This window comes from Dermacentor silvarum, chromosome 10 (genome assembly GCF_013339745.2).
Source record: "Dermacentor silvarum isolate Dsil-2018 chromosome 10, BIME_Dsil_1.4, whole genome shotgun sequence".
NCBI lineage: Eukaryota > Metazoa > Arthropoda > Arachnida > Ixodida > Ixodidae > Dermacentor > Dermacentor silvarum.
The window spans coordinates 33,198,906-33,223,453 of NC_051163.1; the positions used below are offsets into that span (position 1 = coordinate 33,198,906).

A 24,548-nucleotide genomic window follows, 5' to 3' on the forward strand; every position below is an offset into this window, starting at 1 on the left:
ACTAAGACTTCGCTAACCAACACCACTGGGATTCGAGCTCGTGTCTCTGTGGTAACGTGCACTTGGGAGCAGGACGTGCTGACCATTGGGCTATCGCGCAGCTTTGGCACTTGGTAATTTGTGCAGAGCGTTTGTACAATTTGTACATTGTACAGTCAACCACTAAATATTACGGACCATGAAAGCTGAGAATAAGCTGAATATCTCCCCAGCCTCACAACGCAGTGTGATATTTGCATTTCAGGCCTCGACTAGAATATGCTAACAACATTGTCGTATACAGTTTTACTGGCTACTGCTACAGGCTGCTCGGGAAGTGAACATTTTCCGAGATCCCGTGGTCCGTAAACTTTGTGGTTGACTGTACAAATTGTACCTTGTACAGTGGCTTGTACACACTCTGAAAGTGGCAAGATCTGTGCATGTGTTTTGTTGGCCACAACAGGCGACACTGTTGCAGACGAAGACAGTGTTATGTGCATCACAAAGAAGTAGTTGTTCTTGAGTGGTGTCCAATATGAGAGCTTCCTGCTGTCACCAGTGAGTGAGTTCCGAGCTGGTGGAATAGCTGAAGTCAGCCAATTGTCATTTTTCTCACGATCAGTGTTCTCCTGCAAGCGAGCTTCAGTGCGCGAAAGATCAATATGGGCCTGATGATGTGCAGGTTATGTTTGACCGTGTGGGTGGACTGGACAGCCACATTCAGCAGCTCAAGGAGATGATCCTGTTCCCACTAATCTATCCGGAAGTTTTCGAGCGCTTCAAGATCACCCCACCGCGGGGCGTGCTCTTCTACGGACCCCCTGGTAAGCTCCTGTGCCTCTATCGCAGTGCATTGCACCAGGGACTCGCTCGTTCTTTATTTCTGACAACGTTGCGCGACGGGTCAATTTTATTTTTTTCATTGCTGTGCCAGTTTTATGTTGGGCAGAGTTAGGTGCAGTGTTACAAAAGCTTAGGTGCTTGCTTATTTGTATTTCTTAGTGTGCATGTGCAGCATTTCAGCACAGGTAGAGAGACACTTTTAGAAAAAGATGTCGGTGTAATCAGGTAGCACCATGTGAACAAATGTGTGTGGAAAGGTAATTACAGTTGAATCTTGCTATAAAACATTATGAATATAATCGAGTCACTCGAACATTTTTAATGCCAGTATCATTTCACTGTAGCGAGTATGCACTTATAATGAATATCGGATAAAATGAAGGCATCTTTGCGTCGGATGTGACTTCATTATAATGTTTGACTGTAGTAAGGGGGTTAGTCAGTTGGGTGGAGTGCGTGTTTGCCCTCCTGTCATTGCAATTTAATGATCAGGGGATTCTGATGAAACTGTCGGCCTTTAAACCACCAGTGTGCGGCAGCATACAAAGGGCCCTGAGTAACCGGGATGTTTGTGGCATTATATGGCCACAGCATAAAACAAGCATTTATCCTCTTAAAAGCAATACTGTTTCTTTGTGCTTTAGCACCTCATATGTTCTCACAGTGCTGATGTCAGTATATAGTCTGTCTGTCTGTGTGGCCTGTTTGGTGGACTACCATTTTGATTCTCACTGGCTAAATGTAGCAGGCCTTCAAGTTTATTGGGCCAAAGGCCCTTTCATAGGCTGTCACGACCCTAGAGAATCACATTATGAAGGCTCCCATTGCACTGTTTGTGGGCTCCCTCCACCGCCAGCATTCTTGTTTTTCTGTGGTTGCCACAAATTGCCTATATGCATTGCAGGCACTGGCAAGACTCTGGTGGCACGAGCGCTTGCCAACGAGTGCGCCCGAGGCGACTCGCGGGTGGCCTTTTTCATGCGCAAGGGCGCCGACTGCCTCAGCAAGTGGGTCGGCGAGTCCGAGCGACAGCTGCGCTTGCTCTTCGACCAGGTGAGGCCGGGACTGTGAGATTGCCGCGGAGGTTCGGGCACTCGTGGCCTGAAATGTACAATTGCTTGCTAAAATTACTAGACGGAAATGTGGCGCTGCCGTCATTCAGGGGAATGAATGGTACGCATTAATTGATCCACCATAAGGCATTGCTGCTTTGAGAATGCCAACAGCAGCTAATTTTATAGTTCTTGGCAGTTGTGTTGTGTGCTAGTTACACAACATTTCTTTAGTTGACTAATACTCAAGTGATTTCATGGGACGCTTCACAGGCCTACTCCATGCGTCCGTCCATCATCTTCTTTGACGAAATCGATGGCCTGGCACCCGTGCGGTCGACACGGCAGGACCAGATCCACAGCTCCATAGTCTCCACGCTGCTCGCCCTGATGGACGGCCTTGACTCCCGTGGCGAGGTGGTCGTCATCGGGGCCACCAACCGCATCGACGCCATTGATCCTGCTCTGCGGCGGCCGGGCCGTTTCGACCGCGAGTTCCACTTTTCACTGCCCTGCCACAAGGTAAGTGTGTGTGGCAAACTAAGTTCTGCAGAAGCCCACCAGGTGGAGTAAGGGTTGTGGAAGGGGAAGAGTGTCATGCACCTGGACTCTATAGCACGAGGCTACAAGGAAGACCCATAAGGGTTCCTCAAAAGCGAAGCTTCGCAGTTGAAATTACCGTATGTACTCAAATCTAACGCACACTTTTTCTGATATATCGGGTCCAAAAATTGTGTGCGCGTTAGAATCGAGTACGACCCAAAATCTCCGTTACCATATCGCCATCGGCATTTCAATATGGCCGCCTCGCCTCATGCGCACGTCAAGCCTAGCTCTCTATGCCTAGCTGCCATAGCGTCCTCCGTGTGCTCTGGCACATGGGCTTAGGTTTGTTTACCCGTTTTCTGCGTTTAATCTACCAGCATGGACGTGCCTACAGCGAAGATACGCCGAGTTCACCATAATGGCGCATTTAAAAGGAAAATCATCATGTGTGCGGAGACGGGCGGAAATCGGGCCGCATCACGCACGCACATTTAGAGTTCCAGAAACTTGCGTGCGGGACTGGTGCAAGCAGAACGAGAGGGTTTTCGCCAGCAAGGCTACACGAAAGGGTTTCAGCGGACCGAAGCAGGGCCGGTTCGCCAAAATAGAAGAGCTGCTCGCAGAATACGTTCAAGAGCAGCGAGCGGCGCAGTGGCCCGTGACGACCGATCTGCTCAAAGTCCAGGCGATGCAGTTAGCCCTACAAACAGGGCTTACGCGAAGCGACTTCAAAGCGAGCAGGTGCTGGCTGTCAAATTTTATGAAGAGAAAAGGCTTTTCTCTTCAAAGCGGACGGGGATATGCCAGAAGTTGCCTGAAGAATATGAAGAAAAGCTGCACAGTTTTCAGCGGTTCGTTTTGAGCTTGCGCTGCAGCAACGGCTGCTACCTCGGTCAGACTGGAAATGCCGATCAGACACCGCTGTACTTCGACATGCCTGCCAGCACAACCGTTGAAAAGAAGGGGGCGAAGCAAGTACGCGTGTTGTCTTCCGGCCACGAAAAAACACGAGTCACCACAGTGCTTTGTTGCACTGCGGATGGACACAAGCTGCCCCCCCCCCCCCGTATCTTATATTCAGACGTAAGACGCTCCTGAAAGGAATCGTGTTTCCGAGTGGCGTGATTGTGTGCGAATGACAAAGGTTGGATGACCACGGACTTGGTCGCCGACTGGATCGATCACGATCGATCAGACCCGGCAGCAGTTTGGGCCTGCGTGCAGTGCTTGTGCTCGACGCGTTCAGGTGCCATCTCAACAAGCGCATCAAGGACAAGCTCGCTGCATGCAACACCGACCTTGTCATGATACCCGGCGGCATGACATCACAGCTCCAGCCGCTCTATGTTTGTTTGAACAAGCCGGTTAAAGATAGGATTCGGGTGCTCTACACCGAATGGCTTGTGAGTGGCTGCCATGAATTCACTCCCAGTGATAGAATTAAGCGTGCCTCACTGCAAGACTTCACTGGAAGGGCGAAGGATGCGTGGTGCACAATACCGTCCGCCATGGTCAGCAAGGCCTTTAAAAAAAGTAGGATATCGAATGCCATGGACAGCATCGAGGATGAAATGCTTTGGTCCGTTGACAGCGATAAGGAGTTGTCTGACAGCAACGACAAGTGATGCCTGTTGCCCCACGTGACTTTTGCCGGCATAGTGAAAACAATCTTGGCGCCAAGATAAGCCATTTCCTTGTGTGTGTGTGTTTTTTATTATCGCAACTTTAGTGCATCGAGATTAAATCTTGTTTTTTCCAAATGAGACAAAGTTGTATTTCTGTATGAAAGTGTGAGGTGCGCGGTACCTTTTTGTTTGGTCACGGAAAACGGGTGCGTGTACAATCGAGGGCACGTTAAAATCAAGTAAGTACGGTAATCAGGGTACGAGGATTGAAACCTAGGTCTTTTTTGGGCTGTTACTTGCATATCCAGTGTTCCTGTGCTTTCATTTGTCGATTAATATGGCCTCACTCTGGGATCTGCTAGACTACCGGATAGTTCGGATGGTAGAGTTACCGTCCTGTAAAGTTACCGTCCTTGGCCCAGTGTCCCTGTGCTTTCATTTGTCGATTAATATGGCCTCACTCTGGGATCTGCTAGACTACCGGATAGTTCGGATGGTAGAGTTACCGTCCTGTAAAGTTACCGTCCTTGGGTTCAATCCCCGCACCAGGACAAATTTTTTTTCTTTTTCAAATATGGAAGTTTTGTTACTGAGAAACCTGTGTGGGTTTCCTTTGTATCTTCGTGCTGTAGTCAGATAAAAAAGTTTCTCTTCGAGCTAAGTGTGTGAGTGGACCCAGTAGTCCTTGTTATTGTTTCTCAACCAAAGTTATCAGAGACCAAGTGTCCAAAGCTTTATGCTTGTAAGAACTGTCATTGATGAGCGCAAGACTAAAGGCTTTGAAGGGTGCCGAGCACCGAGCACAAATTGGCACGGCACAAACTGTTCCGGCGTTGCTGTCATTCAATTCATGTAAAATTTCCACTGATGACTATGACAATGCGGACTCCTCCGGTACAAAAGCGTGAGGTCTCAGATTTCAAAGTATTTTCTCTTATTTGGGTCGTTGTGATGTAGCAAAAGCTATCGAAACTTGCTATATTCGGCCTTTGGTTCTTTAAAGTACAGTGTAGCCCATCTTTACTGATAAAAACATAGGTGCTCGACGAGACGGCATCGAAATTCATGACGTCGCAGTGAGCTGGTGTGTGAAAGGCGGCATTGCCACCCATCTTTTAATTTTAAGTCTTTTTTTCTTACCAAGCCCCTTCTTACAGTAAGAGCAACTTTATTGGTATTGCAGGAGAGATTTTCACTAATACATCTCGACTAATTTTTCTCTTGTCCTTTTAAAGCCTCCTCGTCCGTGTTCTTCAATCTTTCCTCTACGTTGCTACTCTTTGCAGGCACGCCTCAGCATCCTCCAGATCCACACACGCGACTGGCATCCGGCCCCGAGCCAAGCGCTACTTTCGGAGCTGGCTGCTCGCTGCACCGGCTACTGTGGGGCCGACCTCAAGGCCCTCTGCTCGGAGGCTGCCCTGGTGGCTCTGAGGCGTAGCTTCCCCCAGATCTATGCTTCCAAGGAAAAGCTGCAGCTCAACATAGACACGGTGCAGGTGCGCACTTCAGCGATACTAATAGCCATGCAGGGAAATGTTGTTAGCGAGGGTTGGCCAGCATTGTCGCATACAGTAAATTCTCGTTGTAACGAAATAGCTTCATTTGTAGTTTCTGATCTTCTCGTTCCACTGTGACTCTCCTTTAGCTCCTCCGCTTTTAGCGAAATTCTGCTTATAACCAAGTCGGTTTCCTGTCCCGATGACTTCGTTACGAGTGTTTACTGTGCGTGCATCCTCTTCTGAATGCTAGCCATTAGTAGTAATTGATAATTTCAATGATGCGTAGCAAATGGCTGATGGTGAATGAATATACAGTGGAAGCTTTAATATGACAAATAGGCTGGCATTTATTTTACATGGCAATGCAAGTAGGCAAGAACACCAATTGCAAGACATTTCAGTGTGGTCCTGGTCAGGTGGTGGTGTCAACATAATTTGCACAACCTTCGTCTATTGCCAGATGTGAACGCCGCCGTAGTCTGGGTTCTTTCTGTCGCTATTGCATGCATAGCGGACAATTAAACATTAAAATGGAATTCTGAATCTTTTATGTGCCAAAGCCAAAATCTCATTATGAGGCACTCTGTTCTGGGAGACTCCGAATGAATTGTGAATACCTGGGGTTGGTTCTTTAGTATGCAGCTAAATCTATACGTAGTAGGGTTGTGCAAATAGTGGATTTTGAGTTCGAAAGGAATTAAAAGTGAATAGTGATTTTGGCTGAATATTTGCGTGACTAAGCACATCGAGTGTCGACTCCTCGAGCCCGCGGCTAGGCATTTCGCGCATCGGCACTTCGGGCTGCGCAACTAAGCACATCGAGCGTCGGCTCCTCGGGCCCGCGGCTAGGCATTGTTGTTGCACAAAATTGTTTGATTGCATAAAACTTCTCAGTAGTCTACAAGTGCTATTTACATAGGCAAATAAAGTCTGGTTGCAACGTTTTCTGCTCTGGGCACGTGAGCTAAATGGCTGCGTCAGTCTCTCTTGCTTGTGTCCATTTGCTGTAAAGAAGTACTTAACAATTGTGTAGTAGTAATGAGCTGCACCAAATGTCATGCACTTGGTTTTCTCCTGATCCAACTGATCCAAAACGCAAAATTTTGTGCTACATAACTGCTACAAAATGCTAATCTGGTTGCTCCTAAATTGCTACAGAAGAGCTTTTTTTTCTGCTCCAAAAATTGCTCCCATGCTTAAACTGGCTGGACCACCACTGGTATTATTTAATTACACACGCGTGCACCCGCTTCTCCTATCACTACGAGCAGCGATATGCCTAACAAGTGTACTGGCAGGCCTTCATAGCTATTTCGCACGAGCCTGTGGCGATTTGATCCCTTGGGGGCAATAAAAGACATGCATTCATTTTTTTCGGATCGCCCGATTTTCCTAACGTTTTCGCGGCCCCAGGGAGTCCAAAAAATCGGACGTTGACTGTGAAAGCTCCCACTCCCACCATAATTTTTTTATACAGTTTTGCTAAATCGTGCCTTACAGATTATTAGACAGTAAACAAACTCGCGACCGTGAGTTTGGCAACACTTCGAAAAGCACGAATATTACAACTGCTCTCGAAGCGAATATCGAATAGCGTAATATTCGAAACTACTCTTCGAAAATGAGCATATTCGCACAAAACCATTAAGTAGCCTAGCGTTTCGTGCATTTCGCCCTCGTCGAAATCCAGCCGCCTCAGCCGGGATCGAACTAGCGACCTCGTGCTGAGCAGCGTAAGGCCATGGCCACTGATGGTGGTTAGGTTAGTGGTGATGGTTAGTACATGGTGGACACATCCCTGTGCTGCTTCTGTGCAGATCCAAGAGCCAGAGAAACCGATGGTGTGCTCTCTGCGTTTCTCGCCCTCGGATTATGTGTATAATTTTGCCCTCGGAAAGTATCTTGGCGTGCCCCAGAGGCCAGTCCTTTCTCGAGCAGCTGTTCCCTCAATGCGGCCTTCATCAAACCTCCTACCGGTGGGGCTGCAGCAGCAAACTGGCGGCTCGGTGAGTGCTGAATGTTATTAAATAAAGCCACAAAATAACCATACCGAGTACGTGCACAACTTTCTACGCTTGTTCTGTCGGGAACACCGTCGCCTGGCGGACCGGACGCTTCGCCCCCCCATCGACGAAAACGAAGCTCTGCATTCCGCTGGCGCGGCCGGCGGCTCACCGCCATCGCACGCGGAAACACCTACCGCTCGAGCACAGAGGATCATTTCGCGCTCCGTTTCACTGAATATCGCTGAAATGCAGTCCTGCTTTCCTGGCGAGCTCTTCGTTGCAAGGTTCAGCGGCAGATACGGTATCCATCGCGGCGAACGCAAACGCAGCGACCATGCATGCAGCCATGATGCATCCAGCCCAGCGCCTCGGCCGTTTACGCAAGCGGTGACGTATCATGGCGCATTCTGATTCGCTCGTGCTGAGCAGCGTAAGGCCATGGCCACTGATGGTGGTTAGGTTAGTGGTGATGGTTAGTACATGGTGGACACATCCCTGTGCTGCTTCTGTGCAGATCCTGCCAGAAGACTATGACCGAGCCATGCGCAAGATCGTGCCGGCCTCCCAACGCTGCGGCGCCTCGCCGGCACGGCCGCTGAGCACGACCGTGCGGCCCCTGCTGTGCCCGCTGGTGGAGAAGGCCCTGGTGTACATGCAGAAGGCCTTTGCCGCTGGCCTGCACAAGTCGTCCATCGCGCAGCGGCTCACCGGCCAGGACGGTTAGTTGCACGGGCCCCCAACCCGGTGGAGTGCCGGTTAGTGCACCCAGGGCTGATGGTCTTCTCTCTTGAAGCAAATTTGTCCGCGCATCGAAATTTTCAAGGCCGGGAATGACAAAATGAAAGTGCCCTTGATTTTCCGGCTTGCCGTGTTTTCGTGCCAACAGAGAGTCGCGGGGATTTGTTTGTACTTGGACGAAGATTGCAACCCAGCTGCGGTGGACAGGGTATCGCTATCTACAAGGGATTGAGTATCACTACAGGGGACTTGTTACTACCAATATCCACAACATGTCATACTCAGTGCTGTCAATTAAAGCCCCTCCATTCGTGTGCCATTGCCCCCTTTTTGCTAAGTAACACCGACCTTGTCCACCAGTAAATGCCTTCATTGTCGGGATTATCTTGAATATCCTCATTGTCAGAACGATAGTTTGAAGCGCACGTGGCATTGTTTTTTTGCTTCTTGGCACAAACATTTGTCCCATAGGTGACCTCTAGCCTGCCTGCACAGATGGCAGGTGGTATAGACAGTAATGGTAACATAGTAGTAGTCCCAATTAATGCTAAAGCACTCGTAATTAAGGGATGACATGGCAATAAGATCTTCGATTTCTTCAAATGATTAAATTTCCTAATACAGTTTTTCTCCACTATTTTCAGACCATATTATGAAGGAATACGCAGTAGTAGTTCATGAAAATGGCATTTCTTCGATGCATTGACGTCGAAATATGGAAGAAAATCTTGTTTCACCATAGCACCGCGTATCCCACTTTCCATTGACGCAGCGCCGCCATCTTGATATTGCCATAAACAGCAGAGATAGGGGCTTAAGGGGGGAGGCTACCCTTAGATACCAACTTTTTTGTTTATTGAGATATCTTAATGAAATTTTCGGGATAGACTCATAGCAAAAAGCATTAGTAGAACTACAAAATTTCGTGCAGTTATGTTCGCTGGTTCTCAAGTAACAGCAATATGTCCGAATGGTGCACATGGTTTTCTCATTCCAGGCCAGCAGAATTTTCAAAAGGTGCTGGAACTGTGAAATTCACTATGATGATTCCCAGATGGATACCTCAGGGCAAGACAGAGCCCTTTTTTTTTTAATTTCTTTGCTGAAAAAGTTTAGCGGACCTCTGGATGTAGTATTCGTGATTAAGATTTTTTCAATGAAATTTTGATGAATTCGGACATTTTTTTCGGTCCCGTGAAATCCGAATAAACAGATTTTTACTATCGCAGTGCCATTCTTGAACGCCGACAGCTGCGACTTTTTTCACGCAATCAGAGCGCTCAGGAAGCAGAGTGAAACAGTTAGTCAACACAATCAGCAGCCGGATGAAGGAAGGTGGTGGTGAGGGGTACTGGCCTCCTTGCCATTATAGTTTTCTCACAACAGCTCTGCCATTCCCCTATTTTTGTTTTCATGCAACCCGGTTATAACAATGGAATTTTCGTGGCACTTGAATATTGTTATTAGTGGGTTTGACTATATATATAAAATGTTGAAGAGCAGAAGGAAGACGTCCACTGTTGTGAACTGCAAGAACTGTGACAGACTTGAAGGTGTGGGATGGTCGAGACTGTGTGCGAGCTTCATCCATCTCAGCTGCACAAATGCGCTCTGGTTTAAGACTGTTCGTCATGCACATCTTTCCGCAAGGCGAGCACAACAAGTGCAACCACCAGTGCTAGATAGGAATGCCTTCTGAATCCGCAGCATGCAGGCGTCAGTCGCCGCTGGCCACTCCAGCAAAGTTCCGGCAAGAGGCCTGGGATCGCTTAGTGCTATATACAGTTGAATCTCGTTAATTCAAACACGCTTAATTCGAACTGCCGGTTTATTCGAACTGACGCTGTGGTCCTGTCAAAGTTATGTGTATTTCAATAAGCGAAAACGCTCGGTAATTCGAACGCAAAAGCATTTGCGACGGTTAATTCGAACATACCGCGGACCGCCAATACTCTCAGCAGCGCGCCAAATAACGTGGCGGTGCCTCCGACCGGCATTGCTCCGACACCGCCATAGAGCAAAAGCTTAGGAGAGACACCTTAACGCAGCGGCGGAGGCCCAGTCCGGCCAACGAAACTGCCCACACCGGCAAATGCTTGCTTCCCGATAACGATAGACAACGAAACTTCAGGGAGCGAGTTAAGCTGGCGCTGGGCCGGCACCCACTCCGGCAAACGCTCGCTTCCCGATAACGGCAGAAAACGAAACTTCAGGGAGCGGGCTAATCTGCGCCGGCCGGCTGTACTGGCGGTGCCGGCACGGCGGCGGGCGTGCACGGAGACAGTCGAAGGGGAGGGAGCTGCGAGGAAGCTGAGAGAGAGGGCGAGGGGAGCCACCGAAGCGGCAGCGTTGCCGAGGCCAAATCCGCTTCCCTGCCGCCCTGCTCCCTCACCTTCGACGGTCTCCGCACGCGCGCGCCCTTCGCCATCTGGCGCCGTCCACTCCCTGAAGTTTCGTTTGCTGCCGTTATCGGGAACCGAGCAATGGCCGCCGTGGGCGCTTGCGTGCCGCGATATTTCACGACTCGCACCGTTCGTGCATAGTGCTATGGTGCTCGAATACTTCAAAAATACGTCCTTTCTTTAATTCGAACAAATTTCCGGGCCCCTTCGAGTTCGAATTATCGAGATTCGACTGTATATATTTAAATGTTGAAGAGCAGAAGGAAAACGTCCTTTGTCGTGAACTACAAGAACTGTGACAGAGACTTGAAGGTGTGGGATGGTCGAGACTGTGTGCGAGCTCCATGCGTCTCAGCTGCACAAATGCGCTCGTGTTTAAGACTGTTCATCATGCACATCTTTCCACAAGGCGAGCACAACAAGTGCAACCACCAGCGCTAGATAGCGAATTGCCAGCAATGACGGGTGACCGATTGTTGGCAATGACTGCCAGGCTAACACCATGTGCAGCAACAAAAAAATGTTACCGCCCACTGATGTCACAAAAATATAATAAAATGTTGAACTTCGATGAGCATGCAAGTCAGCAATGTCTTCCACACACAAGCACGACTCGAGTAAATAGCAGCAAAGTCAAATGTGAAATAGGCAGGTACCGCAAGCTTTTTCCTACGCCGCAAATTGAACGGCATGCAAGCGAACGCTCAGCCCTGTGCAATATTCCACAAGTCGCAAAACAATCCCAGTTTTGCCCAAAAGGCGAACCATCGATTGTGGTAGCAAATGCGTAGGCAGCTATACGAAGTGAGGATAGTAGTCTTATTGGCCGTATAAACTTGCGAACATTCGATAACTGTGTAGGTTTGTTTAACAAGCATGGTGGCAGCACACAGAGGCAAGCATGAACGCATCACACTCGATGACTGCGGACACTTTGCTGCCAACACGCTGGCGTGAGCAAACAGTGAGCGAAGTGACCTTCGTTCCGCGTATCGCTTCAGCGCAAACTGAGTGGCGAGAACGGAGCACTCACAAAAGTATAAGCCGCCGTCGCACCTTGACTCAGCCCCTGACGCAGCAACTGCTCAATGCACAGTTGCTGTGCCACCCCCTTCCCCTCGGTGCCATGTGCACGACGGAATATGTCGTGTTTCCTCTCCGCTTTCCTCCCTCGAACGCGGGAGATAAGGGCCGCGGTCGTTGGCGCTGACGGCAAAAAATGTGCCTAAAGTGTCCATATGATTGCTATCGCAATAAAAGTAGGCGACACACGGTACGATTTGGCGTCCGATATGGCGTCCGACACAATCGTACCCGCCGGATGCCATATCGGACGCCGAATCGTACCGCGTCTGTCCTACTTCACGGCAACAAGTTAGGGGTGCATTCATTATGCGAGTGCGTTCATTACACGAGTAAATACGGTAGTTCTATAAATAACTAAAAATAGTTTCTATTGCCACAACCCCCCACCCCCTTTTATGCTGATGACTTGGCTTCGTTTGTGTGGTCTTGCGTAACTTGAGTTCAGTGTGTGCTTCATATATATATATATTTTAAATTTTTTTCCCCCCTCATTTTTTTTTGCAGGCAATCAGAGCGATGATAGCAGTGTTGTCTCCGATGATGAAGTCATGAACGGAGTCTGCAACTCTACAGTCGATCTCACTGAGGAGGTCGCGGGCACCGAAAGCATCATTCCAAGCATCAGGTAAGGGGTCACCTCTTCATTTTAACATTTCTTGCGTGCTGCATTTGAAGGAGTTTCTATTTTTCTGTTCTTTTCTTGGCCAACACAAGGTCATGTGCATGTACCATATTTGCATAAATGTCTTTTTTTAAAATAAATTTATAGCCTCGGAAATGCGCCTCGCCTCGCATTGTGTTCGAGTTTGTGACATGAATGTTACACATTTAGAAAAAATTATTTTCGCCTGCTCGCCGTGCTCTCTCTGCCCGCTGCCACTGCCTCATGTAAGAGTAGTGAGCTGCGAGTTACTACTTTGCATTTTGCGCCGTCTCTCTTCTCCTGATTTAGAATACTGTTATTGCTGCATCAATTTGATTGCAACCAATGTGATTGCAATTATTGCAACCTTGAGCAAGACTGCAGTAGGATCTCGGTGATACGATGACGCCTGATATGAATTTCAGGATGCTACGAAATTTACCGAAAATCCTGGCCCGCCTACAGCGTGGTAAACTGCACAAGTTGCGAACCGGTTTTCGGAACGCACCAAATTATGACATTCGAGCCCATACGTACTGATCAATACTGATCTTCATAACTTGTTAGGATGGTGCAAAATGAATAGACTTACCATTAATCCCACTAAAACAAAATTTCTTCTCTTCTCATCCCAAAATAAATCATCACTATGCATTCCGCCCATTTCCATAGGTAACCATTTATTATCAGCAAGTGAAGAATGCACTTACTTAGGTGTTATTATTGACTGTAACCTAAAATTTCAGCACCATATAACTCATATAAAAAAAAGTTATCATATGGAATACGAATTCTCATTAGGTCACGTCCGTTCTTTTCACGACCTGTGTTGCTCTCACTCTATTTCGCGTTTGTACACTCTCACATTAATTACTGCATAACCTCCTGGGGTAACACGTACAGTACTCACCTAAAACCCTTACAAACTATCCAGAACCAGGCTATTAGAGTAATCACGTCGAATCCACACACCGCCAATGCTAAACAGCTACTACAAGAAAATAACATTCTTGACGTTGCCGCCCTTGTCAAGTTCAACCTTGCCACTTTTCTTTTCAAACTAATAAATGACAAGATCACATTGTCGCTATTTCCTATGTCATCTCTAACGAACACCAATCCAACACGTTTCGCGCTTCATAATAACTTCATTCTACCCAAAGTACGTACTAATTATGGCAAACAGACCGTTCACTTTGCAGCCATATCATCATGGAATACATTACCATTTGTCATAAAACTACAGAAAGCCCATAGGTTTTGCCATGAATTGAAAAATTTTTTGTCATGTGATATGTATGTGACATAGTGTACTGTATAACCCGCTCTCGTTTTAGACCTGCCATTCTTATGTACGTCAACATGTTGCTTAAGTTGTTCTTTAATTTTTTTTTCCCATTTCTTTTCCCTCCACTTATATGTTAGTTTTACCTAGTTTTATTATATTACTGCCGATACACTATTGACTATTAATATCGTTATTCACTTATGTCTGTATTATTATTTATCATTTTTGCAATTGTACTCATTCAGCTACCGTTCTTGCCATTGTAACTTTTATGTTAACCATGAACAGGAGGTCCCAATTCAGTCTTTACTATGGGACCTCCTCCTGTATACTTCTATCTGCAAAACCTTTTTGTGAATTAATAAAAATTTGATTGATTGATTGATTGATTGATGGTGCCATTTCACTGCCGTGTTCCCCCTTAGATTTTTTTTTTTGGGGGGGGGGGTGATACGAATTTTAGGCACAGTGGAACCTTAATTATACGTCGCCTCGTCATGCGACAACCCGCATTTACGACGAATTGGTTTAGTCCCGGCAAAACCCCCATACAAATAATGCATTAAAAACCTCGATTATATCACGCAGTTTTCCACCGACCCCGCCTTGTATGACGCCTCTTGTACTGCCCAAGAAAAGAGGGAAAAAAAAAGAACTCTAAGCAGGCGCAGGCTGGCACGTGAGCACACTGCAGCCAGCTGATAACAGGTGTGCAATACCGTATTTGCCCGAATGTAACGTGACTGCGATGGTAGCGCAAAGGGTGACTTTCCAGTCACTCGAAATAAAAAAAATAAAACCACGAATGTAACGCGAGATGAACGGGAAAAGTGGTACCTTTATTCAGGGAATCGCTATTAAACCTCCGTTGTCTGAAGGGGCGACGAAGCTTTCCTTGGGCGACATTCTCGGACGATCACTTTTGTAGATAGTTTCACTTTTGTAAAATTTCGCGTGACTCGGCACTGAAAGCGTCCCTGACAAGTGTTTCTGGCGCTGTCCTAAGCTTGCTATCAACGCCAGAGAGCTGTCGGCCGTATACTTCGAGGGGTTCGGTTCCGGGACGAGCCAAGTCTCGCGGAAGCGAAACTATTTCCAAAAGTGATTGCCCAAGAATCAAGTCACCTTCCGTGCCGTCGAGCTTGTTTGAGGTTTAAGTACTTCTTAAAAGTCCGCAGAACCATTTCATTATGCGTCAGTACCAGGCCACTTCAAGTTCCACAGAGTCTTTCCGACTGGCCTCGCATTTAAAGAGGGCCTGCTGCTGGTCCCGCCATCCGCAAAATTGTCGACTCGTTGACGTCGAAACACTGAGCCACGGTGGACTTTCCTAGTTCCTCGGCCATCAAAATTGCTCTTCTCTCGAAGCGGCCGTCATACTAAATGCGCTACGTCGCCATAACGCCGCGAATGAATGGAGTCGAACCGCAAAAGGCCGTAGGGTATTGCAGCATCAAAACCAGTTACAAGCACAGCGAAAACTGCGTCGATTCCAAGCAAAAACAAGTTCTGACTTAGGTTGACTTGTCTATGGATTGGATCGAGACGGCAAGTTACAGGTTGCCAACATAACACTAAAAATTGCGGGATTTAGGCATGCAGTGCTTTACCAGTTCGACTATTGGGGAGGTCATTATCCTGTCAACTTTCCTGGATGTTTGTGTATGTGGAAGAATAGGCCTGGGAGTGTCAGCGAGAGCACCTTGCAGTCAAGTGTTGTCCAACTAAGTGTCAAATATTTCGTCCGTGCGCAGGTCTCGCTTTGCTGCCAGCCGCAGTACCAGCCACCGGCCCCGCCTTCTCATCTGTGGCCGCCCGGGCCTCGGCCAGACGACGCACGTGGCGCCTGCAGTCCTCCACCTGCTGGAACACCTGCCCCTGCACCGGCTAGATCTGCCCTCGCTCCATTCTGTCACAGCTCGTGCACCCGAGGAGGCCTGCGCCCAGGTATAACTTGACCCCATTGTTATCTTTTTCCAAATCTGATTTTCCATTGTGGTCAGTAATGGGTAGGGATGCACAAGTGTTAGAAATTTCGAAAATCAGCCAAATTCGTGAAAGGTCAGACTCGGTGATTCGCGTTCTGTTCATTTGGAGAATCGGTATTTGGAAAATTTGGAATGCAGTAGAAACCTGTTCATATATTTCAAGGGGACCATGAAAGAAAGGCATTATCTGAGAGAACTTAAAATCCAATAACATTTTCAGCCATAATGCGCTCAAGACAGAAAGACGGCATTCAAGAGCCAGCATAGTGCTTTGCTTTCCGGTAGCATCTATCCTGTCCGTATCACTTGTCCCATCCTATACACTGTTTGCCATGTTCTGAACATGAGTTGATGGATTCTGCTGTTGTCCGTACAGGTGCTCCAGGAAGCGCAGCGGGTGCTGCCCGGAGTGCTGTACCTTCCGCACGTGTGCCAGTGGTGGGAGACGTTGGGCGATGCAGTCCGGGCCACGTTCCTGACCCTCCTCAGTGACCTGGAGCCCCTGACCCCAGTGCTGTGGCTGGCCACGGCCGATGTGCCTTTCAACGAGTTGCCTCCACAGGTGGGCGGGGCCTTGTTGAATATCGAGAGCGGTGATTCTCGAAACTTGTGCGCGAGAATATTTTAATAGGTTGTTGGATGGAAAAAAGTTCAAATAATGGATAAATAAAAACAAAATATAATCAGAAAATTTAATGAAAGCAAGGATTCTCGGACTTGTATTTGAGATTGTAGTCGAACTTCAATACCATAAGCATCGATATAACAAAATTTTCTAAGCTTTTTCGAAGATCAATACACTCGGACCTCATTATGACGAAATGGATATAATAAATATAAGGAAGTAAATGAAATTCCCCTTCAATTTCCCATAGAGATCCATGTATTTAAAACCTCATTTTGACTAAATGAAATTGTCCTGCCAACGGATATAACGAACTAGATTAGTCTCCGAAACGAAAAAATACCCCACAGTTGGTGGGCCGAGTACATCGCTTTCTGTGGGGTTCGGTACTCGTTCGCTGCAGCACTTCAAAACTCCCGCATCGAATACGTCGTCGAGCAACACTGGTCTTTTTCACCGCCGCGCGTAGCTGCACACATGCACATAAGCGTCAGCTTGCTGTCGCACTTTTCCACTGACCTTTCTCTCTTGCATATGCCTGGCTCTACGACCAGTGCAACACTGCGCGGCTACGCATGGCGGTTCCGAACCTTCCGCCACATCCGTATCATTGCCACTCACTGGCAGTTGCACGCATCATCTACTTGGGAGCTACTTAGAGGCTGCTAGTAAGAAAATTGGACAGTTACCAGCCCCGCGGCTTTGCCAAGATTATATGGATAGCACAGTAGAATCTTGTTCATACGATTCTGCTTAGTGTGTTTTTCAGGATAATACGTTTTTTTTCTTATATACAAATTTTTTTTTTCTTAAATACAGATACGTTTTATTTTCCGGGTCTCTTGCAGATCGTATCGAGATTCCACTGTACAGTAGAACCCTGCTGATACGTTTTTCATGGAACTGTAAAAAAAAAAAAAAAAAAAAGCCGTAAGAGCAGGGAAATGCAAGAGCCGAGAAACAGGAAAAATTGAGAAATGAGGGTAGTGGTGAATTGCTCGCAATTTTATTTGAATTCTTACGCTTGAAAAAAAGTCAGTTTTGCCTGAATGCCGAAGCATCGATTGCGACAGCAAATTAGTAGACAGCTATACAAATTAAGGGTAGTAGTTTTATTGTCCGTATAAAGTGTAAACATTCGCTTATTAACTATATTAACAAGCATGGTGTCAGCGCGCACAGGCAAACATAAACACATCACACTCGATGACGCGCGGACACTTGCTGTCAAAACACTGCCGTGAGGAAGTGCGGCGGCAACAGCAAGCGATGTGACTTTCATGCTGTCTATCGCTTCAGCGCAAACTGAGCGCTTAGAACACACAGCACATGCAAAGCTATGAGCCGCCGACGTACCTATACCGTGCGCGGCCACACAGTACGCAATTGATGCCAGAATACAAAGCCGCCCCCCGTATCCCCCCTCCCCGGTGCCTCGAGCGCGACAGAAGAAGGCGCGCTTCCTCTCCGCTTTTCTTTTTTGCACGCACAAGATTTAGCCGCAGTTGTCGGCTCCCCACGCATGCTTTCACTTGCACATACAGCATACGGTGTGCAGTGATGGCGCTATCGCCCTTGGACTTTATATGATGGAACAGCTGTGCGCCAAAACCAATTTTAGGGCCCCAACGCGTCATAGACACCATCTTACCATAACAAATATGGATCTCAAAGGCCATGCTTTTGCTGGCGGAAACCGAAAATACGTCATAGGTGTCGCCCCTGGTACTTTGGGCGGCCAATCTCATCGTCAAGCCACCAAGTCAAGGGACATGAACAGTCAACATGGCCGCTCGGGCTGGTGCGGGGTGGCAGTTCGCAACACATGATGCGGGAACGGTCCCACAGTTGCGATGCAGCAGCGGGGTTACCAATGCATTGGGTCCTATGGGAGCTATGCTGGGACCGGCCGAAAACGACGTAACAGCCAGGAAAACGCAGCACCCGGGAACATAACAGCAGGATTCTACTGTATTTGCTAAGCATCTATAGGCAATTTAGCCCAAGTGAAATTTCGGTGCAGTTGGCCTTTAAAGGACACTCTTCGCGGTGCGTCGGTGACACTAAAACTGCAAGGCATACAGCTAAATCATTATAGTAGGGCCACTGTTTAACGGGCATAATCACTCACTCCTCCTCTTCTCGTCATCATTCATCCCTACACTTTCACTCCCCTTCACGCTTCTCCAGTGCTCTATCTCAGGTCTTCCTCGCTTCCTTTCTCGTAAATAAGAACTGAATTGTGTAGTAATTTTAATTTCTCTTTAAACTTTAGCAGAAGAAATTAAGAAAAATGTTTAGCACGTTATAATTTATAGGATATACATAAAAATAAGCTGCATATTTTGGATTAACACATCAAAATTACACCATCTCTGAAATTTTTTTCGTCCTACCTTGGGAAGAGCACAAGTATTTAACTTTTTTTAAAGACTCTCTTCTTTCCGTAACAGCTTGTCTGAGCCGCAGCTGCCGCATTTCGATGGAGCCGAAATGCAAAAACGCCCATGTGCTTGCGTTGTAGTGCACGTCAAAAAACCCCAGGTGGTCAAAATTAATCCGGAGCCCTCCACTACGGCATGCCTCATAATCAGAGCTAGTTTTGGCACGTAAAAACCCCAGAAAGAAGAAAAGATGTGACGTTGCTGGTTATTTATAAGCTCGCACCCGTGTGCTTGGCTATCAAGTCTAACGTGATGACGTCGTTCAGAAAGTCATGTCGCATGTTGCTGCCAAAGGCCAGCATCATCACCTCCTTGTCCCTTGCAGGTGCAACAGCTGTTTGGGCCGTCGGAAGTGCTCGAGATGGTGCCCCCGACGGAGGCGGAGCGGCGCAGCTTTTTTGCGCCGGTGTTCACCAAGGCGGCCACGCCACCGCGGCCCAAGCGACCCCCTCCCGAACAGATGCCCGCCTTGCCGGCAGCCCCTCCACCGGAGCCTCGAAAGCTGACCCCCTCCGAACTGGAGCGCCTGCGACAGCAGGAGGAAGCAACGTAAGAGCCAGATTATCCTAGTCGCAGATACGCCGAATCCCCTTCAGGCATCAAGTGGGTTGGAGTTCAAATAACTCCTCTAGTAACGTTATATCCCTTGTTTTTCTATACCGTTGAACCCACTTATAACAATATTCAAGGGCCACGAAAAATTCCATTGTTTCAACGGGGTTGCATGAAAAAAAAAAAGGGGGAATGGTAGAGCTGTTGTGAGAAAATCAGGGCAATTACTACCAAATGAATCAGTAGAGTGTTTTGATGTTTTTTCTGTATCTTGTTTAATTTGTCCCGCCAGATAATCAAATCAATTTCACTGGTCCCGTCAGGTCAAATTACCGGAAGCATACCAGTTAATTGTGTAGCAAGTCTTATGTGACACCCCCATGCCCAATTTCCCTCACAGGACCCTGCAAGGTGCATCAAATGAATAAGTAAAAATAAATACTGTCAATACCTGCACCAGTGAGCGCGACATGCAAGTTCCCACTCCAGGGGGCCTGGAAATGCAGGCAAATTAAATGGAGCCGGAAAGCTTGCAGTCAGCTCAGCAGTTATAGGCGCACGTTGAAGCCCCGGAACTTTCTCTTGCGCAGGCTTCGGGAGTTGCGCCTGTTCCTGCGCGACATCTTGACCAAGTTGATGCGTGACAGGCGGTACAGCATGTTTGCCAAGCCCGTGGATGCGTTGGAGGTGCCCGACTACCTGGAGGTAATCAAGCAGCCGATGGACATGGAGACCATGATGGTCAAGATCGACCTGCACAAGTACCAGACCGTGGCGCAGTTCCTGCAAGACATCGAGCTCATCTGCTCCAATGCGCTCGAATACAACCCCGACCGGAACCCCATGGGTGCGTTTCTCTTTATTTCTCACCTCTGACCAACCCGTAGCTAACACGCTTGTCATGTTGATCGCTGTACCCTGCTGACAACTTTCTGTGGCAATGAAGAGAAAGCTACAGAGCCAATGTGTGCGCAAAGAAGACTGCTCCTGAAAAAAAAAAAAAAGTCCCGCATTCTCAACCATGTTAGTTTAAGCTGGGGAAGATAAGACAAACATCTTATTTGCAACAGCAAGATTAGACAAAATGCACCACTGAGTGTTAACTTTGCCTTATTTTTTTGTGCTTTTCTCCTCTGCATTTGGGCAGATGCAAAACCATCGCACGTGGAAGCCACGCTGATTCAGTATCCACTCCTGAGAAACCAAAAGCAGTCACACTGCTGTACTACTTGGTGCAGATGTGGGCAGATCTGGCCCTCTAGCTCTTTTTTTTTTTTTTTTTCTGGTTATAAAATATAGTGCCCATTAGATTTAGGCTTGTGTCAGAATTGGGCAAATTTGGTATTCAACCTGGGTGGATATGTTGACAGCAAATCTGCACTGCAGACTCAAGCCAAGCCTTTGCGCTTACAGCTTCTATATCCCATATGAGCATGTTATGAAACCTGAGCCTGACAAGTAACGTAAATTTTTTAGAAGACATTTTTTTTCTGTCTATACCTGTTCATAAATTATCATGAAATCCTGTATTTACCATGCTTTATCAAACATTTAGGTTGTTAAAACAATCTCTGGTCTTCAGGAAACTGAATTGGCGCGAGTCGGCTGTATGGAAGTTTTATGGTACTGACCATAAGCAGTGCTCGCTTAGTACTTTTACGCTGTAACACTTAGAGATGTATCTTAATAGAATCTGTGGTCTGTGGTACTGCCTAACTCTTGTAGTGAGAACAAATGTCTTAGCGCAGACTTCATATTTGGCATTAGCTTTCTCCTGCTGACTATTCTGCATTTTCATGGCTTTCAGGAATGTCATCTGCTCAGCAGATGAAGAGTAAGTACACGCGCCATAAGGAATTGCGCATCCTTTAATGAACCATCTAGCAGCTTTCTAAAGACATGGGGCGAACTTTGACCACCTTTGGAAGCGCTTGCTTCTTCAGCATCAATTATTTCTGGTAGGATTGTGCGAGTGGTGGTTTTTGAGTTTGAAGTGAATAGGGATTTCGGCCAAATATTTAGTAATCGAACATCGAATAGTTGCCGTTCAAATATCTTGCCCTCAAAGTGGCATGCAAGATTGTTATTGGATACGTGCAATGATTAAGTGGAATAATTTGTGAGAATGAAACCGCAACTAATTCAAGTATGACTTATTTATTGGAGTACACTTGAAAATGTTGATGTCATTCGCTCATCGCTTTCTTTCATAGTATTATAGTTGAAATGTTTTGAAATGGTGTTTGAGTTTTCTCACAAATAAACGTTTCTGAGCAGTTGTGAAGGTTACGAGGAATTTTAAGTCCGAAACTGGTTTTTCTAACTTAGTGTCTGGACGCGGTGGTGGCGAGAAAAGATAGCTAGCAACCAGGGTGCCAAGATTGGCAAAGATGACGCCGGCTTATCTGGAGCTCGTTACTCAGTCTCTTTTGCCCATTGGTAATCAAAGTTGATGAAATAACTACAATCAGTATACAGTATACAGTCAACGTCCAATGTTTCGTACTACCTAGGAGCCACGAAAACGTCCAAAAAATCTGGCAGTCCGAAAACATAAATGCATGTCTTTTATTTTTTGTTTATTTATTTACTTATTTATTTGTTTATTTATTCATACTACAGGCCAACATACTGCATACTACATACATACTGCTCTCAAGGGCTCAAATTGCCACCGGGACGTTCAAAATAGCTCTAAAGGCCTGCCAGTACACTTATTAGGCGTATTGGTGCTCGCACTGAGATAGGAGACGGCGTGTGCACGCGTGTATAATTAAAAAATACATACCGTGACAATTGCCCCTTCCCACTCTTGGTATGCCTCACCCCATAACACTGCTGCATTAAGGTGAAGCCGACTTTCGAAACTGGCATTATGCAACACGCCATGCTTTGTGGGGTCTCGCACATGCTCTTGGGACAAAGGAACGACAACACAGTAGTGCAAACAATCAAAAGGGCATTTATTGCACCTTTTATACACTAATGCACACTAGCCGAATTGCAACCAATAGAACATTCACATGGGCGTGCTCACCGCGACCCGATAGCGAGCGAATATGTTCGCCCCATGCAATGATACCATTGCCTAGTCGTTCACGTGTACGGTCACGTGAACGGTGGCGTGTCGAACGATCCGTGTTCGTCCATACCGGTGCCCCGCTCCGAGCCATGCGAGACGTCTCGCGAAGCGTGGATCGGCGCACGCGCGGGACGACCGCTTCGCTCACCGATCCCAACCCAAAGACTCAGCGCCTTCGACCTTTTTCTCCCAAGTCACCCCGCCGTTCGGTGGCGTTAGTATCGCGACACTCGTGCCATCTCTCGCAATGCGCCGCAACCACTACGACCGCCTCCGGCACCCAGCCGCGCGGTGAAGCCAGACCACAGGAGACGCGCGAGAGTCGCGCATCCCCACAGCTTTCCAAGCTTCGAAGCCATTGGCGAGGATGACAAAGGAAGAGTTGGCGCCATTTCATTTTGCCAACAGCGGCAAACTGTTTCAATGAAAAACACGGCACTGAACAGCAAAAAACTTGGTAGCAAACGACGAAGTAGCTAGGCCTAGCGTTGCTGCGGTGTTGGCTACAGCTGCCAGCAGATCCGTGGCTGCCAGTGGATCTGAGTATTAGACAGTAAAACTCGCGACCGTTTGCCAATACTTAGAAAAGCATGAACATTACTTCTCTCGAAGTGAATATCGAATAGCATAATATTAGAAAATTCGAGTATTCGCACAACACTAATTTCTGCACACCGTTTGCTCTCACTTTTATTGCGACAGCAATTATATAGACACTCCAAAGCAGATTTCTGCCGTCGGCGTCACCGTCGCTGTGAGGTTCCGTATGACGTCAACGGCGATGAAATCGGCGCCGCGCTCTGGACGCTATACGTGCGAGTGAAAGGGCGCGAGGGACGCGCGCTTTCACGGGGAGCAAATGCACGTCGGAGAGCAAAGGCGCGTTCTGGGCCGTGCTCCCTGAAGGGTTGCAGAATTAAGCGTCTCTTTCCTCCTTTCCATATATAGAGCAAACGCAACTTTTTCCGTTGCGCGAAAGGCTGTGGGGGGACGGGAGGGAGGGAGGGAGGGAGGGGAGGCGACGTTTAGCTGCGGCACCAAATACGTATTTGTATAAAAACGCCGCGCGCGTTTGGTGCGAACGCGGGCAAAACACTGACGGCGTCAGCAACAGTTCTGCGCGTTGCTGGTGCTGCTGCATGTCCAAGTTTATACAGCTGATAAAATTACTATCCCTACTCTGTATAGCTCTCTACTAATTTGCTATCGCAATTGGTGCTTCGTCTTTCGGGTGAAACTGCGACAACTTTTTAGTACTTTTACTCTGTAACATTTACGAGATGAGTCTTAGTAGAATCTGTGGTCTGTTTAGCGCTTGACAGTGTAAGCATTTCTTGTTCAACTTGCATTCAACCTTGTAATTTGCATTTTCTTGTGATTAATCATTGTTCACATGGTAACATATAGGCACAGCATGATGCCGACCAACCATCATAATCACTAGAAGGCCCTTTGTTGGCCCATCAAAGGCAACAAGCTTAGGTTTCCTTTACATAGACTGTCGCAATCTATTTTCTTCCCCTGACAGTGTCAGTGTGGCTAATAATGAAGGTGTACAGTTAAATGCCTTTGTAACAGAGCAAGTGGGATCTGGAATAAACTTCACTATACAGTTCACATCGTTAATGAAGGTTGTCTTCCTTCCAGCACTAAACAAGTAAGAATGAACGTGCGGAAACGAATCAAAATTATCTTCTGAGCATGCAGAGATCTTTACTCAACCCCCACCCCTCCCATTCCTTCTATTAAATTTTTTGCTGCACAAAAATGTAACCAGTGATGCGTAGAACATTTAAACAGGCAAATTCACTGTAAAATTCTTCATTGTGATGGCAATCACAGTACAGCTGTAAGATACATAGCTTGCCTGGTCATGTTGGGCCCTTCGTTATATTTGTCATTTTGTTGTGATGGGGTTTGACTGTACAGCCAACGACCATTTTTCCGGATGCTGATTTTTCAGACATGCCCGATAATTCGGACGCCTTCGCAGCACCACTGTGTACCCCCCATAGACTGAATAAATGTATAAGAACGTCTGAAATTTCGCACGCAAGAAACCTTTGCTATCCAATTTTCCGGACTTTTTTCCATGACCGCAGGTCTGATACGGCAATAATCGAAGCTACCACCGCCGCCATTTT

At 47.2% G+C, this 24,548-nt stretch overlaps 1 protein-coding gene across 1 annotated transcript in view; it reads left to right on the plus strand.

Moving 5' to 3' along the window:
* The window catches only part of LOC119465878 (ATPase family AAA domain-containing protein 2-like), a 62,807-nt gene that overhangs the window by 21,400 nt on the left and 16,859 nt on the right, over nt 1-24,548 (plus strand). Inside the window, 10 exon segments of the mRNA XM_049657864.1 lie at nt 665-806; nt 1,730-1,878; nt 2,151-2,399; nt 5,335-5,547; nt 8,071-8,275; nt 12,287-12,407; nt 15,468-15,660; nt 16,078-16,263; nt 19,096-19,319; nt 19,913-20,169. Of these exon segments, the coding sequence (XP_049513821.1) occupies nt 665-806; nt 1,730-1,878; nt 2,151-2,399; nt 5,335-5,547; nt 8,071-8,275; nt 12,287-12,407; nt 15,468-15,660; nt 16,078-16,263; nt 19,096-19,319; nt 19,913-20,169 (1,939 nt within the window).